The 17,875-nt window shown below is 37.3% G+C and overlaps 2 protein-coding genes across 6 annotated transcripts; one reads left to right on the top strand and one right to left on the bottom strand.

Annotated features, from left to right (window-relative positions):
• Positions 1-1,358: 1,358 nt before the first annotated feature.
• On the bottom strand, positions 1,359-10,455 carry LOC107695062 (nucleus accumbens-associated protein 1). The gene is given in 5 exon segments (XM_074187039.1): positions 1,359-3,176; positions 3,296-3,422; positions 3,784-4,061; positions 4,929-5,941; positions 10,382-10,455. Coding segments are annotated over 5 exon segments (1,797 nt in total). The 3' UTR covers positions 1,359-2,871.
• Positions 10,387-17,871, top strand: LOC107695061 (tRNA (guanine(26)-N(2))-dimethyltransferase-like). 5 transcript variants are annotated; one of them, XM_016494848.1, is made up of 16 exons: positions 10,387-10,472; positions 12,233-12,519; positions 12,605-12,824; positions 13,454-13,641; positions 14,000-14,115; positions 14,215-14,327; positions 14,435-14,583; positions 15,020-15,103; positions 15,210-15,279; positions 15,628-15,762; positions 15,893-15,978; positions 16,397-16,505; positions 16,602-16,678; positions 16,841-16,960; positions 17,053-17,167; positions 17,503-17,871. In XM_016494848.1, the coding sequence occupies exons 2-16, from the start codon at positions 12,272-12,274 to the stop codon at positions 17,578-17,580; spliced, it is 1,908 nt and encodes a 635-aa protein (XP_016350334.1). In that variant the 5' UTR covers positions 10,387-10,472; positions 12,233-12,271; the 3' UTR covers positions 17,581-17,871. The 5 variants fall into 5 exon arrangements, with proteins under 5 accessions (XP_016350334.1, XP_016350333.1, XP_016350332.1 ...); XM_016494847.1 differs by lacking the exon at positions 10,387-10,472 and adding an exon at positions 10,544-10,909; XM_016494846.1 differs by lacking the exon at positions 10,387-10,472 and adding an exon at positions 11,665-11,860.
• The last annotated feature ends 4 nt before the right edge of the window (positions 17,872-17,875 follow it).

The following is a 17,875-nucleotide window of genomic DNA, read 5'->3' as shown; positions in this document are numbered from 1 at the left end:
TCTTTTAAAATTCTGTCAGTTTAATGCCTACAAAAACGGCTGGTAGGGACTAACTTCCTGGGCTTCCTGGGTTCGTGACATCACAAACCCAGATAAACCCCGCCCTCGGGAAAAGGCAGCAAGGCCATGCTGGCCTACAAAAACGGCTGGTAGGGACTACAACAAGTTACTTGCCGGGTTCGTGACATCACAAACCCAGAAAATCCCCGCCCTCGGGAAAAGGCAGCAAAGGGGGAGAGGCCATGCTGCGCTGCTTTAGAGAAGAGGAAGAGAAAACTAGAGGTGCACGTAAAAATCTATTCATATATGAATCGCGATTCTGTCTTCTAACGTTTCTAATGGATTCACAAGTTTCAAAATCAATGTTCTAAAGCAGCGGTTCTTAATAATGTTCCTCGTGTCCCCCTACTCTGCAAATGCTCTGCATCTCTCTCTCTCTCTCTCTCATTCAGCAAGTGATAGTGCTTACTAGGGCTGCACGATTAATCGCATGCGATATTTAACGCGATTTTTTGCGCTGCTCATCAGTGAACAACGGCTCTGTGTAGTTAATGCTGCTCAATGTGAAAGCCCGCAGGTGATGGAGATTTACCGCTGATTACAGAACCGGCTTTCTGACAAGATGCGCGTTAAATATCGCATGCGATTAATCGTGCAGCCCTAGTGCTTACCCACTAACTTCCACAGCTCCAGCAATGAACTGTTACAATTCTACACTTATTTTCACATAGCTATGAGAAGCATTAAACATGGACCCGCGTACAGTTGCCGTACTGTATTAAAGCTTTAATCAGGATATTAAAAGCTAACATAAGCAGTAGCATTTACAAATAACAGCATATCTAAAAGTATGAGACAACAACAAACAAAAAACATAGGCCTACCATTAAAAGCCGTGCTTGCACAGGTTCTGCACGATCCTCTTCAATAATATCCTCTGCTTCTCAATCAGGCTCAAACTGATATTATATTTTCAGATATTAACGACGGCCTTTGTTCACAATACAACCAGAGCACATGCCGTTGAGGAGAGGGGCTGGACGTTTAGACGCGCACTAGAGGTGGTTTAGCCAATCACAACACACTGGGCTAGCTAACCAATCAGAGCCCACCGCCTATTTCTGAGGGAGGGGCTTCATAAAAGCAGAAAATTGATCAGCGCATTTCTCAGAGAAGGGACAGAGCGGTGTGGAATAAAGGTAAAAAATAATGTGAAATTATGTGAAAATATAATGCGTTTTTTAAAAAAACGAAGCATTAACACGTGTTAGACTGCACCCCATAAACACAATCAAGCCTAGAAAACAAACACTGAACCACCCCTTTAAAACCCACAAATAACACGGTTGTGTGTAAATAATTTAGTTTTTAGGTTAAAACTTATTTTACTCTTTTGGACTGAGATTATCTTGTCCAATCATAGCCTTTCTTCAGCCATAATCAAAAATTCAAACAATACAGTCCACATTTCATGACATAAGTGTGCTTAAAACACCTGAAGATGCAGGTCATACTTTGGGAATCTAATTTTAACACATCCTTAAATATTTTAAGAGTGCAACTACACTTTAAATGACATGGTCACTTTCATCTCCAAACCTGTGATTACAACAGCTCTTCATTAGCATTACAGACTTCAAGAACTACTCTTTCTAAAACCCGAAAGCCATCAAGAGACAATTAAAACGGACTTTTCAAATCCGCATTAAAAAAAAAAACAGCTTCCACTCTCAGAATGGTCTTTAGTGGTTCAGAACCACCGTAGCTAGGGCACTGATGCCTGTTCAGTGCCAATCTCTAATACTGCACTCATCAGAGCGTTTAGTGCATCTCTGTCAGAGGCGCTGAGGCGTAGTATGTCAGAATGCGCCATGCGGCAGCATGCACCACGCTTGTGCGATCGGTGCATGAAGCAGTCAACTGTGAGATACAGCACATCAAATACTACAGCCTCCATACACACTCATTTACACAACACACAGACGCCAGTCCTACGTCATGTGTCGTACAAAACTACTAAGTACAGAAAGACAAATTTAAAAGGCCTTAATGATTTTTAAGTTTGTAGGAGTGTTTTGGGATTTGCTTTGGAGATATTTGACAGTAAAAACTCGTGCCGATTTGATTAAAATAAACCAAAGTAACAATATCAAGCCTTGGTAATATACCAAAATAAAATGATTAAAATAATGCAAAAACATGTGGAGAACAATTCACTATTCGTTGATCAAAAGGTGAGAATCTTGCACAGACTCTCTCTATCAAAACTCAACAGTATTGCCTCTTACAAATTCATTACATTCATAAATGACACATTGCCTCTCTTGGGATACTTGGCAAGACAAAAAGTTGAATAGTTGGCAAAAAGAAAAAAAAATTACAAATGTTGTTCAGATAAAAAGAAAATTTAATTTAAAAGAAAAAAAGTAAAGGTGTCTCAGGGTGTTTGTGCAGAAAGAGGAAATGGGGTCCAGAAAGCAAGTACACAGCCACTAAATATTAACAGATGAATACAATCTTATGTCCAGCAACATTAACTTTCTGGATTCTCCAAAAAGATATTCAGAATCAAGACAGTGTTTTCAGACTGGATAGGAGCTTCCAGACACCATTTCCCCTTCCGCTCATCCCAAATATACCTATAGTACCCTCCTCTTCAGGAATGTGTTTCTGCAGTATGACAAGGAGGGCCTCAAGGAAATAAAATCTACAAGGAAATAAAAAGTACCAGTTTCTGAAGTGAGATTCAACAACAGTCTTCATAAAGATACACTTCATTGCTCCCAAATGACATCAACGCCCAAGGTGAGACTGGGATGCAATGGAGGAGTGGAAGAGGAATGAATAGCTGAACTATGGTAGTGTTACTCACTAAAACAAGCTGTTACCCTCCCCGCTCACACCTTGCAGGGCATCTGCAGATGACTGGCCAGATTCAGAGGCTGTACCACCTTCTAGGGATCCTGTTTCAAAAGCATGCTCCACAGCCAAGCCATCAGACTCCAATTTGGAAGCGTCCGGAAGAAAGTTGGCATAAGCGTCACTTTCTGCCATCAGGATCTTCAGTTTCGGAATCCAGCTCTTGCGTACTACGCGGCGTGCATTAGTGCACATGTCTGCAGCGATCGCGTTCATTTCACTCTCTTTGAAACTAGGAGCAAAGTTCTGGCAGTAAACTAGAGATAAAGAGAACAAAAAAAGAAGTTAGTTTAGTTTATCATGCACTTTTTACACAGCTATTTTGAATGATGTTTGAAAACTTAAAGTAGATAAAACTGCTTTTACCACAACTTACACTTAACAGCATGGAGAATCCGACTGTCGAGTGGCTTGCGGTTGGGGTCATTTGTGGAGGACCGGATGCCTGTCCCACAGCTGTTTGCAAGAGTGCTTCTACAGGAAAAATAAAGAAGGATGATACACTTTAAAAGGAACACATACAAATCTGACCTGTAATTTCCAAGAGCAACTGGGATTAAAAACCAAGAAAACTGTTCAGCAAACCGAGTTTTTTGTGGACTGTTTTGTGGTCTTAAAAAAAGTAACTTTTTAAAACCCTAAAATAATCGGTCGATTTTCCATTAATAACTTCATTTTACATTTTTACTTTTAAAGAGCTAGTTCACTCAAGAAATGAACATTTTGGCATCATTTAGTCACCCTCATATCATTCCAAACCTCTATGACAATTAACTTTCACTGTATGGAAAAGAGCAACTTTGACATTATGCTAAATATCTCCATTCTGGCAAAAGGAAGTCATAAGGGTGGGTAAATCATGACAATTTTTTTTTGGAGCCGCCTGAGCAACACTTTGTGGCGTGTGCCTGCACTAACGTGGCAGTTCATCAGCTGAGCACGTGAAATAAATACACTGGTGCCTGTTACTAGCTCCAGTTTCTCAGCAGGGTCACCTTCTTCATAGAGTTTAGAATGACAGCGGTTTCCGATCTGTGCAATGAGCTCAGTGGGAAGAGAGGCCAGATCTTGCCTCACTCGAACTCCTCTTCCCCTTGATTCAACTGTGAGGTGGTCTGGTAGTGATTCCACTCGTTCGCTGGCTGAACCAAGATTACAATGGGGGAGAGATATTTTAAAATAAAAAACAATATATTCGCTCTAAACAGCCTATAAAGCTGCAGATAAATAACTAAAAAGATATTTAATATACATGTAAAATGAATTTATCTCCCTCTGAGGTTTTTTATTTTTTTGCAAATATGTTTTCTTGTACGTGCTTTTTTATATATATTTTGTTTTGAATTTATTCTGTAAGAGAGGCCAGATCTTGCCTCCCTCGAACTCCTCTTCCCCTTGATTCAACTGTGAGGTGGTCTGGTAGTGACTCCACTCGTTCGCTGGCTGAACCAGTATTACAAAGGGAGAGAGATATTTTAAAATAAAAAAACATATATTGACCCTAAACGGCCTATAAATCTGCAGATAAATAGCTAAAAAGATAAACAAATATATTTTTAAAAATTACATAAACTAAATACATTTTAAATAAACAAACTTATATATTTTGCTTTGAATTCATTTTTTTGGGGGAAAGTGAATGGAGGAGCAATGATGAAACAATTATAACCTATTGTTTAAACCTAAGTTTAACCTATTGTTTAGAGTATATTAGTAATTTTGACTTTTCTTAATAACAATAAAACTGTATTTTAAAAATGTTTAAAAAAGGTCTACAAAGCAAAGCAAATGAGCTTTGTTTGGTTTGTTGTCTGTATGATTACTTTTCAATAATCCTATTGATGGAGTTCCTCAGGGCTCGATACTTGGCCCAATTTATTTCCCACAATTTTACAACATACTAAAGTCTCTTATCACAATGTGGTGTTCAGAAGTGTCAGTTAATAAATTTACTTGATAAGTATCAGCAACCTATCAATGAAATCAAATTTTAGTTCAACTATTCTTACCTGTTGCCCCTACATTCAACATGCTGTACATAGTGTACATATTACAGATCTGTCTGTACTGTTCTTCAGTTGTTTCGTCTGTGATTTCCTCTTCTTCATCATCATCGTGGTAAGAGATTGGCGAGTCACTGGTGTACATGCTGGGGGTGCCTGGGCTGGTGCCTTCTGGCATGTTACTGCTGTTGTTGTTATTGTTGTTGCTGTTGTTGTTGCTATTACCGCTTCCACCCAATAAGGCTGCACTTTGAGGCGGTGCCCCTCCCGTGCCCCGTGCCACTTCCTGTGAATAGCGGGCTGCTTTCCTCATACCTCCCCCTCCTCCTGATCCTCCACCTCCTTCACGGCTACCTCCCTCCCAAAGACGCTTAGCAACTGGAGTGCAAACCACTGAATATGATGATGATTCTTGTTGGGACTGCTGGGCTTGAGGTTGCTGCTCTGTCTTCACCCTTGACACCAAAGGAAGGGGCGTTAGGCAGGAAGCAGTTCGAGCCGTTGCAGTGGCAACCGCACCCCCTCCTACTGTACCACTCCCAGTTTGAGTAACGGGGCTCTGGGGTTCTGAGGGTGGTGTTTCTTCTGTGTGAAGACCCTGTGAGTCACAACTTGGTGAGCTGACCTTTAGGAAGAACTCTGTGCCTTTTTCCATAATCTGCTGAATCTGCAGGAATCCTGCTGTGTACATTAAGAGAAACTGATCGCCCAAGTTCATGCTAAGTCGGCCAGTGTAACAGAAGGAAAGGATCTGCTGGAAGCTCTGAGGCTGGACCGCTGGTGGTAACTCCACGACAGAGCTCTTACTTCCAGAGTTGAACAAATCTCGAAAGTAGGAGCTGCTGGCAGCCAGCACTGCCCGGTGGGCTTTAAATGCGTGACCCTTCACCACCACTGACACATCACAGTACAGTCCCTGAAGTCTCTGCTCATTAAGACACTCCAAGACATTGTTGCCAAAGTTGGGAATCGCCATCTGCAGCATCTGAGCCATATCGTAAAGCCCAGTACTACAGAGTCTGTGGAAAAAGAAAACACAAAACACTTTAGAACTAAGGTGAAAAATTCTAAATTATTTTACCAGAGTTCTTATAATAATGACAAATGGGCAGGGCCTGTACAGAATCCACGCCTACAGATGGGTGCAAAAATATCTTCAGATTTCCACAAAATTCAACTTGTCATTCAAATTCCTACTCAGTTCCACGCATCGGGTGTTTATTTTGCAGAATTCAATCAATTTTCCCACCAAAATTCCAACACAGAGGAAAATGTGAAAAAGTGTGCAGATTCCTGAAATGCTTACCAATGGAATATGAGGACAGGTATATTCATACATTAATAAACATAATTAAACATTGTTTTTAAGAAAACAATGGGCTAAAAATATTAAGTTCTATTTTCAAAATAATCAAAAAATGTTTCCACAAGATGACTTTATAGGACACAAAAACGGTATGCGTAGATACACATCTACCGTTCAAAAGTATGGGTTTGGTTAGATTTTTTAGTGTTTTTAGTGTTAAGTCTCTAATGTTCATCAAGACTGTATTGATTTGACTGAAAATACAGTAAAAGCACTAATATTGTTTATGTTTAAAATAACTTTTCTATTTTAATATATTTAAAGAATATAATTTATTTCTGTGGTTGCAAAGCTGAATTTTCAGCAGCCATTACTCCACAGTTTTTTTCAGTGTCACATCAAAATCATTCAGAATCATTTTAATATGCTGACTTGCTGCTCAAAAGATAATTATTCATATTATCTATGCTGAAAACATTTGTGCATTTTTGTAAAAAAAAAAAGAAGAAAAAAATGATAGATTTTTTCAGGATAATTTTATGAATATAAAGTTCAAAAGAACAACAGCATTTATTTGAAATAAAAATATGTAAATTGTAACATTATAAACGCCTTTACAGTCAATTCTGATCACTTTTGAATGATAGCGCAGAAACATTTCTGTAGTGAAAAAAAGATTCACAAAAATTGTCTTACCTAAATTAACAATGTGACTATTAAATAAAGCTTTAATGATTTCTGGAATCACCACACACACACTTGCAGTTTATCATCATCTACTCTTATGAAACAATGGGGACATAGTGGTTCTCGCTGTTCTAACTTTCTAACTCCAAGGTCAGTGCATGCAGTCTCATAAATAACATCCCATGACTGTCAAGTCCATAACATACACTCTTAAAAATAAAGGTGCTTCACGATGCCATAGAAGAACCTTTTTGTCTAAATGGTTCTATAAAGAACCTTTAACATCTGAAGAACCTTTCTGTTTGACAAAAGGTTCTTTGTGGCGAAAGAAGGTTCTTCAGATTACAAAAAGGTAAGAAAGAGATGGTTCTTTAAAGAACCTTTGACTGAATGGTTCTTTGTGGAACCAAAAATGGTTCTTCTATGGCATCGCTTGAAGAACCTTTTGAAGCACCTTTATTTTTAAGAGTGTAGAAACAGAAAATGCATACATTTTCCCCAGGAAATTAGACAATGAACAAAACCATCCAGAGGCTATCTATGGGTCATAAACAATTTATAATACTACAGTCTATTCTTTTTAGGATCATACAAATACTCTCTGCTCTTAAGCCAAAGGTCAACACGTACTTTCCAACAAACAAAATCCTTTATAGAAGCAAAAGATGAACAGATGGCACACAGGAAGTGGTTCAATAAATATTCTTTAACAGAAAATTAGAGCACATCCCTGATGCAATGACTATCTAGGGGTCATATATCAGCCAATTAGGACTATGTCATCCTGTATTATGCTATCCAACCTGTTTGAGATTTTGAGGTTTCTGGTTGCACTTTATATCTGTATGTACTCTGTGTGACCAACAACACTCAAACTTAAGTGCAGTTACTTTCATACGCATTGTTTACTTGTGTTCAATCCTTCTGCTAATGAGCACTTAACCTGCATCCTGCTTCACTTTCTATGCTTTCACTATTCCTGTCCCTCCTTTATCTAACTTCTAACTTGTACTTTTCTGAACAATGTTCGAAACTTCGTAATGCCAGCACTTCTCGTGTTATTGCCTCATCATGATTATGATAAATCGCTTGTTGTATTCCTCATTTCTAAGTCGCTTTGGACAAAAGTGTCAGCTAAATCATTAAATATATAATGCAATATAGATTAACTCAACACTTGTATAAATGTACCTCACAAAAATTTTTAACAATTCTTAACTACCAAAAGTTCTGTGTTCATCATCACAGGATCTTTTTATTGAGTAATAAGACAAAGCTACTGAAAAGTACCTTACAGTTTAATCAAAAATCCCCACTAATGGTGTTCTGAGTAATTTCACTCCACCTTCTTGCTTTGTGTCTTTGTACAAAGGTCGGTCAGGAGGTTAAAGCAAGCAGATCAAAGATTCGTCTGGCAGAACAGCACGGTTTTGCTCAGTTACAAAACCTCTACTTGTTTTCAAAGAAACATCCGTTTATACAACTATACTCCTTTTAACCTATAGGCCTATAATACCATTTCATGAGATAGATAGATAGATAGATAGATAGATAGATAGATAGAATATTTTTATTTCATAAAATTATATTTTAACTCAAAAGGTTACAATGGATTTATTTTAATTGTATTCATTTTACCTATTTTTCTCATATATATATATATATATATATATATATATATATATATATATATATATATATATATATATATATATATATATATATATATATATATATATATATATATATATATATATATATATATATATATATATATATATATATATATATATATATATATATATATATATATATATATATATATATATATATATATATATATATATATATATATATATATATATATATATATATATATATATATATATATATATATATATATATATATATATAAAACTTTAATAACTAGTAGTCACCACTTCACCACTTCCATTTTAAAAATGTAAAATTTACATGTCAGAAAGATTCTTATGCTGTTTAAAGAAAATGTAATATAAATATGAATTTATTATCAGCACTAACAGTAACTGCAGTAAATATGCCATTTTGGAAATAGTTAGTTTTCGGATTGCACCATCGTAGTTTAAAGTGTTAAAGCTAGTCCTTTAGCCAATAGCAATCACATTTAAGAAACATATCAAAAATTATTATAAACTTGGTCTAAAAATAATATTAATAATTTCTAAATCACACGAGGTCCCTAGATAATACTTATCCCGTGCGAATAGGGCTTAAGAATAAACTAGTATTTTCGATTGTCGATAATGTGATTTCAGCTTCAGGATGCAGCTAGAATGCCGTTTAATTCACTTTAATTCAGACTGTTTGCTTTGTATCACTCGCACAGCACTATTTCAGAATGGCATAATAACAACAGTTTTAATTTAAAAACATTAAGGTAATAAATTAACAATAGTTTGCAATCTCACCGTTAAAGGCGGGCGCCGGTGTTCTGTGATGTGGGCGGCCGCGGCAGGGCTGCGGTACCCGGTGAGTGTGTGCGCCCGCACCGCTGCCCAGCTGGACACGAGCTCCGGGTTGGCACGGGCCCCGGGGGTCAGAAAAATGAGAAATAATTCCCCAATTGCCTGGTTTCCAAACTTGATGCGGCGACCAAAGAGCTAAAAGCTGCTCAGCCCTCAAATATTCCTGTCACCAAAATAGTCAGATAGATGAATAATTGAGGAGCGCACATCCGTTTCTCTCGCCCCCTCGGTGCCAGTGTAATGATATGCAATGTCGGGCTGAGCTACAGTCCTGCACATACCATGATATCTATACCCAAAACGTTTCGCCCAGCAACATCCATATGCATGCATTGTTATATTATCGTTCTAGAGCCGCATACTTGCAAATCGCATGCAAATTAAGTAGTCATATTTGTATGCACGCGGCGCAATCATTGGATTTCACATCAAATATTCTGTGGTTAAATTCTACTCCATTTTGGAGGAAGAGGAAGGGGGTCTCGACACCATCTTTTCCCGACATCAACAGGTCATCCCGGGACAAATGCAGCAACTGGGGGCGAGTCAGGCTGATCCGCGAGACAAGACACCATTTACTACTTGACGTCTAAAGCAATGCACATTAATGTCCTCCTCCAGTATGAATCCTCAAATCGTACAGAAAAACGTGCTAACAATGCAAGCGATGTTATGCATGGCTAAAAAGTTGGAAAATATAGATGGACGCATTGATGCAACATAAATCAAGCTCTCGGCAGCAAGTAATTGAAGTGGTTAAAGTTTTGCAAACCCCTCCCCCCTCTAAAGCAATCGCACACCTTCACAAAACAATACCCCTATCCAAAAATCCCCCCAAATCTTTCTCAATTGCCCCGTGCCACAACAATAACTAAATGCAACCCCCTTGTTCAACCCACGAGGTTGCCCCCTGACCCCATTTAAAGTGGCGCTAACCGCTCGTGCATGCGTTAAAATACTCACCCCTCGCTTGCGATCTGCTGGAAAGTGTTTCAATGGAGGAATCAGACTATTTCTCTCTACGCGCAGCCATTCACCGTGAACGCACAGGCAAGACGCCCGAGCACAGAATTATCGAGGGGTGTATCATTCTGTCACCCGGTTTAGAGCACAGAGTCACCGATCACACAGACCGAATGAAAGAAAGCTGTCTGAATGCCGATGCGTGCGAGTCGTGCCGCGCGCTCTCCGTTGAGTCAGTGCGCGAGGCGGCCGTGGTTGAGCGTGCGGCAGTGAGGGCAAAGTGAGCTGTGTGGAGCGTCTAGACTCCGGTGAAGCCCTAGAGGGGTCTGGGTGCTACGCGCACAGCATGCCAACTCAACTCTGCATGGCGCACTGGAGAAGTTGTTGCACTAAACGCCTCCAAAATATGTCCATCACGTCGCTCTAATGGGGTCAAATTATATGGCGCATAGTGTTTATAGAGCGTGACTAGATTAGATTATTAGATCGAATGTGCCATTTGTACAGAAGGAGCATCTGTAGAGGTATGTATACCACGACAATAATGCTGCACAGAGAAGGCATACTTTACGTAGAAAACGTATTTATGGAATTTATGTTAAATATTAAATATCAAATGATGAATATAGAAATGTAAATTTAAGAAAATGGTTAAATATACAATCTATCTTGACAACTGCAACGTTTAAGGCTGCATCAGAGATCAAAGAACAGTTATAATATTGTGGTCTACTACAAACTTATTTCCCAACTCAGAATTTTTATTTAATTTTATTTATATTAACCACTTTACAGTGTTGATAATAATAATGACAATTCAATTAAATATACTGTGAATGACAACAATATAATACCCGATTTAGAAAAATTAGTATGTTTATTAAATGGTAAATTTACACTTGTTTTTCTTCATTGTGTATTTACTGGTCACTAATTACTGGCATTCAATTTCAAAAGGTTTTGTTTGATGCAATGTTACAAAAGCATAAACAAGCACACAGACTAAAAAAAATAAGAGTCCGTAACGTCAACAATAATAAAAATAGCAATATAAAATAAAATGATAATATTATGTATTATGATATTCTGACACTGTTTACTTTTACATTTAGCATATTTCCAAAACGACTTTTAAAAGAGGAAAAGTTATTCCAACATTCAGTACTGCTGTGAGCCTCTTTTATTATTATTATTTATAAAGAAAGAGAGAAAACTCCACTGAGAGAACCTTTCTAAATTACCCTCTTTTACAGTTGCGCGTGCGCAGTGCCTGGCGTCTCTGTCAGGCTTTTAGTGCTACAAGGCTTCCGTAGTTGACATACGGCATGAGCTACACGTGAATTTTCATTGAAAACACTTAAGCTAACAGTTGACAGGACTCTGCGTTAGCGTACATTTTGCGATCTGATTTGTTTTTGTTCGTGAATGTTTTGCTATGGCTTAACTAAAGCATCTTTTAGGAAGGATAATCAGCGGTAAGTTGGTAGGCGAGATACATTTTAATGCTACCGTGGCTAGTTACATTGTGTATGTGAAGTTGACATTTATCTTAAATTTAGAATTAGGTCATATAGTTTTTATGAGTAGTCAAAAAAATCAGATGGACATTTTGATGTTATATACATAAACAATGTCAAAAGGTGTGGGAACCCTTGTATTTGTTTTTTGTTTTTAAATTGATATATCATGTAAGAGATTGTAAGCGCTTCTTAACTAAAACCAGTTTTGTGTTGACAGGTCACAAGGCTGTCTTTTGGTAGATGTTAGCAAGAAATATACTTCAGGCATCCTTTGGGTGTCCTGGTTTGTCTTTAGCATTTCCTAAGAAGAGAATATCCTTCCTTCAGACCCTTACTACAGGACACAGTGTCTTCAAAACATTCAGGATGGACGGCAAGAAAGAACCTGAAGAATCCCAGGACACCACCAGTGCAGGTGCAGACAGTGCTACCACAGCAGTACCAATGGAAGACACAAATCCCTCCAGCTCTACAGAAAGCAGTCAGACCTCGTCTACAGAACCTGGGCTTTTACCAGGGGAGACAGTTGTCAGGGAGGGAAAGGCTGCCATTTTATTCCCAAGTGCTAATGAGGTGTTCTACAACCCTGTGCAGGAGTTCAACCGAGATTTAACGTGAGTACGCCATCCAGTGTGACGTCTCGTGATGTTTTGTTTTCTAATCTTGCCATTAAACTTCCCATATACCTTCTTTGATCAGATGTGCGGTGATCACAGAGTTTGCCAGGGAGCATCTGGCTCAGAGGGGCGTCCGGATCCTGGTCCCGGGTGAGAAAGATCGAGTTGTGGTTCGACTCTCTGAGGAGAAGAATGGAACAGAGGACCAGGAAGCATCAGAACAGCCTGAAAAAGAGCGGCAAAAGGAAGAAGAGGGTGACAAGAAAGAGTTCATCACTGCATCTGTAGGGGAAAGATGTGAGGTCTGTGTGTGGGCCAATTACCAGTGTTTGAATCATTATGTATATTCTATTATAGTATTTGTTAATATTTTGAATTAGCTTTATTTTCGCTTTACATTTTAATTTTAGTTTTAGTAATTTTGTAATGTATTCTTGTCATGTGTATTAGATAGTTTTTAATTAATTAGTTTGTTTGTTATTATTTATTTCAGTTTTAGTAATTGTAGTACTTAAACTTTCTTTTAATGGCCATGGCAGCATTTCTAATTTTTGTGTACGTTTTTGTAAGTTTTTCATTGTATATTTTATTTCAGTTTTATTTCTTAACATTTTTTTTTATGTGAATTAGTTCTCAGTATGTATAAATAAACCTACAGGTATGTGAGTGTGTGTGTGTGTGTGTGTGTGTGTGTGTGTTATATAATTTATTTATTTATTTATTTTATTAAGTAATAAGTAATTTTAGTCAAAAATCATTGAAATTATGTAATAGTATTTTACAATACTGATGTTTTCAAATTGTCTTGCAAGTATTCTACTGTGACTCATATAAGTCTTGTTTTTTTCCCCCATGTTTGTAAATCACTTTGGCTAAAACTGTCTGCCAAATAAATAAATGTCAAGTAATGTATCTCTCTTTTCTGCTCTAGCAAGGTCTGCGTGTGCTGGAGGGTTTGGCGGCATCAGGCCTGCGTTCTGTACGTTTTGCTCTGGAGGTCCCTGGCCTGAAGAGCATCACTGCTAATGATTACTCTGCTAAAGCTGCTGCCCTGATCGCCCGCAATGCTCAACACAACAATGTGTCCCACATACTGCAAGCCAGGCAAAGAGATGCCAGGTCAGAGCACAAACTCCACTGTTTGGTTATTCCACTATTTTGCTTATACACTCACAAACATGCATTGACAACTAAAGTATGTCTTTATTTATATAATATTTATATTTTTAAATTGTATATTAATATATTATAAATATTAATATATGAATTGACTGTAATTTTTAGATTTTCAGTTTTCATTTTCTATTTCTGTAATTTTAAACTTAATTCTTTTTTAGTAATTTTAGTATTTCATTCCTAATTTTTAAGTTTTTTTTATCTTAATATTGACTTTTTCCCCAATTATCGAAAAATGAATTGAATTGAAATGAATAAATTCTGTTACATCCTAAATCCTGGTATAACAACGTCTTTCCAGTATGGTGATGTATGAGGCCAGAGGGAAGAAGGAACGCTATGATGTTATTGATCTTGACCCCTATGGCAGCCCGTCTCCATTTCTGGACGCAGCTGTGCAGGCTGTCAGTGAGGGTGGTGAGTCTGTCGCTGTTCTTTAACATGCACATTCTGAATTTATTTAGCACATATACAATATACAGTACATATACAGTAATCTCGCTTTCTCATTGTCAGGGTTGCTTTGCATCACGTGTACGGACATGGCTGTAATGGCTGGAAATAGCGGGGAGACCTGCTACAGCAAATATGGCTCTATGTCCATCAAGTCCAGATACTGTCATGAGATGGTAAGATGGGCTCACTGCTGTTTGTGAATGGATGGAATGAAGGAAACTCATATCATAACATCATAACATCGTCTTAATCTTTTTTAGCTTTTTGCTTTTGATTCTAGGCTCTGCGTATAATTCTGCACAGTTTAGATCAGAGAGCAGCTGTGTATCAGCGCTACATTGAACCTCTCTTGAGCGTGAGTGTGGATTTCTACATTCGTGTATTCGTCAGAGTCAAAACAGGCCAGGCCGTGGTCAAAAACTCTGCAAGGTAACACAGTTTACTCCATCTACATATATAGAGATAAAATAGCTGCTAGTAATCATACACGAAAAAATGCAGTAAGAAATGAATACAGTAAAGATATTTATGATGTTACAAAAAAAATAAATTTCAGATAGATGCTGTTTAACATTTCATTCATCAAAGAATCCTGAAAAGTAATGAATCCTGTAGTAATGGCTGCTGAAAATTCAGCTTTGCCATCACAGGAATAAATTGCATTTTAAAATATATTGAAATAGTATTTCAAATCGTCATAATATTTCAGAAATTTACAGATTTGACTATATTTTCCTAAATAAATTCAGCGTGTAAGCATAAAAGACTTCTTTCAAATATGTAAAAAAATTGAACAGACCCCAAACTTTTTTACGGAAATGTATTATGTTATTAGTAAGTCCAGGTATCTGTGTGCATTTCACAGTAAGCATGCGCTGCTGTATAACTGTGTCGGCTGTGGTGCGTTTCATCTGCAGAGGATGGGGAAGAAGATGAGCCAAGGTAAACAGTGAGTATTTCTACTTCTATGATTTATCTTTTTGCTTTTTCTCAATGCTTCTGTACTATCATTATCATTATGTGTTTCAGTAAGTGTATTTATATGTTTGTTACAGTATGAAATATTCGGCAGCCACTGGACCACCAGTAGGGCCTAACTGTGAACACTGTAGGCAGAGGCACCAGGTATGAACTGTTAATATCTCCTCTTATGTGTATACAAACAAAGTATAATATTCCTTTGATGTTTTATTAGTTGGTACTGATATATCATGAATCCCTACCCATATACCATGTTGTTGTCTGCTGATTTTATACACTTTTTTTTTTTTTTAATATATCAGTACCAGTTGATATTGGATATGAATCAGCCAATATTGGACATGTAATTGTGCGATAGCATTATTATCTTATCATATCGACCAGAATTGTAATATCAGTACATTACTGTATAAAAACAACTGACATATTACAGTACATATTAACCATGAACTTTTTGTTTTGATTTCTTTGTTCCTGTCTCTGTTTTTGTAGTTGGGCGGTCCCATCTGGGCGGAGCCTATTCATGACATTAAATTTGTTCAGAAAGTTCTGGGTGCCATTTCAGGGAACCCCACCCGCTTCAGAACGTCCAAGCGGATCGAGGGGGTGCTTAGCATGGTGACCGAGGTCAGTCATTAATAAAGTTCATAGTAAGAATCATCAGCATGATTAGAACATGTTAAATGTCTCCAAGCAATAACAGTTTAGGTTCTCTGATTAGCGAATGAGTGCTAATAGTGTGAGTTGTGTGTTTCAGGAGCTGCAGGATGTTCCTCTGTATTATGTTTTAGATCATTTGAGCAGCACAGTTCACTGTAACACGCCGCCCATGCTGCAGTTCAGGTAAACTCAATACAACATATACAACCTGCATTATATGCTACTGTTCAAAAGTCTGTAAGAATGTGTTTGTTTTTTATAATGAAAGGCATAGTTCACCCACAAATGAAAATTCTGTCATTTACTCACCCTCAAATCATTCTAAACCCACAAGACTTTCATTCAACTTCGGAAGACTAATGAAGATATTTTTAATGAAATCCCTCCATTGAAAGTCTTTTCACCCTTTATGTGAATAAAAGCATAAATTTAATCTTTTCGTTGTACAAAATGATTGTACCTCTTCAGAATACTTGGATTAAACCGCTCACTTCATATGGATTTATTTTACAATTTCTTTATGAACATTTTGAAGCGTCAAAGAGTTTTGGGTCAATAGACTTTCAATGGAGGGTGTCCTCACTTTGTTCCTGTTGTGTAGGTCAGCTCTCCTGCATGCTGGGTACAGAGTGTCTCTCTCTCACGCCTGTAAAAATGCAGTGAAGACCGATGCTCCTGCTGGGGTGTTATGGGATATCATTCGCTGCTGGGTAAGTGGCCACCATACACTCTTAAGAACTTCCCCAAACGTTCTCACAAGGATGCTTTATTTTCTAATGTAGTTTCTCTGTTTGTTTATACTTTAGGAAAAGTCCAACCCTGTGAAGAGAGAGCGGTTATCAGAAACCAGTCCTGCTCACCGCATTCTCTCCGCAGAGCCAACGTAAGGATCAAATGCCTAATATTGAATTCATCTGGTTATTTGATATTAAAATCCCTGTTGTGTATACTGCTGTACCTTTTAGTTTAGTTGAATTGCAGTTGAATTTAGTTTTAGTTGAATATACAACTCAATTACCGTTAATCATCATATTCTCTCATGTAGTCTTCAAGCCTGCTTTGAAATCAGAGAAGATGCAAACCCTCAATCACGAAAACGTCACCTCACACGCTTCCAGGAGAACCCACAGGCCAACTGGGGACCAAAAGCACGTGCCAAAGCTGGGTGGGTCATATTGCTAATGCTCTTTTGTTAAACCATTGGCAAAATCTTTTAGCTGACCTTAAAAGTGTAAATCATCTTTTTTTTGTATTTAGTGGAGGAATCTCTTCTGAGCTGGAGGACAAAAGAAAACAGTTTCAGGGTAAAAGAAAGAAACCGATCACAGACTCCTCTCAACTCAAGAGCTTGCCCTGTAAGAAGTTTCGAAAGGTACGTCCACTTGACTACAATATATGTAGTGTTTTCAGAATCATTGGAACACTGAGAGTTGCTTTATTAGCTGTTGTTACCAAACTAGTCAGTATTTGAGAATTTAAATTGAATTTAAATTAAAATTTCTTTTAAATTTTTCAAAGTACAAGAATTATTATCCAACTTTTATTCCAGAACATGTGATAAATATTTAATGTATAAGATAAGTTCATTAATTAGGTTTAGCAATCAGAAGTGTCCTTAATTGGTGATAAATTATTATAGCAATAATTCATACATATTAAAACAGCTATTTTACCTAACAAAGCTGTTTTGTTTTCTTTCTTTATTAGGGAACATGTACATATGGAGACAAATGCTGTTATTCGCATGAACTTGAGCAAGAAACTAATGAGAAAAAGATGGACTAATTGGTTTTCTCAATACCGGATAAACATCACACGTGTCTAGATGTGTACAGATTTGCACCTAAAGTTTGTTTTTACGTTAATTGGAATTGTGCAATGCAAGTTTAATTTTTCTGGCGATGTGTTGGTGGAACACATTCTCTAAAATCGTTTTACCCTAAATTTTACCTTAAAGTTTTGGTTTTGCCTGGCAAATAAATATGAAATGTGAATGTTTGTTTTTCTATTCAGCATGAGCAAGACACATCATGTATCAGTTAAAAACAGTTTATTACTGATCATTAAATTTATTCCACAG

Source organism: Sinocyclocheilus anshuiensis, unplaced genomic scaffold, assembly GCF_001515605.1.
Source record: "Sinocyclocheilus anshuiensis isolate Anshui unplaced genomic scaffold, SAMN03320099.WGS_v1.1 scaffold26, whole genome shotgun sequence".
In the NCBI taxonomy this organism is placed as follows: Eukaryota; Metazoa; Chordata; class Actinopteri; order Cypriniformes; family Cyprinidae; genus Sinocyclocheilus; species Sinocyclocheilus anshuiensis.
Note: the sequence above shows the minus strand (reverse complement) of the source record. Positions and strands in the feature narration are given on the sequence as shown.

What these genes read in the sequence shown, in the direction of transcription:
- LOC107695061 (XM_016494845.1), top strand. Translation starts at nt 12,146, where the DNA reads ATGTTAGCAAGAAATATACTTCAGGCATCCTTTGGGTGTCCTGGTTTG. An exon ending in ACTGTAGGCAGAGGCACCAG is followed by an intron (nt 15,280 to 15,627) that starts GTATGAACTGTT and finishes CTGTTTTTGTAG; the next exon opens with TTGGGCGGTCCCATCTGGGC. An exon ending in CCGCCCATGCTGCAGTTCAG is followed by an intron (nt 15,979 to 16,396) that starts GTAAACTCAATA and finishes CCTGTTGTGTAG; the next exon opens with GTCAGCTCTCCTGCATGCTG.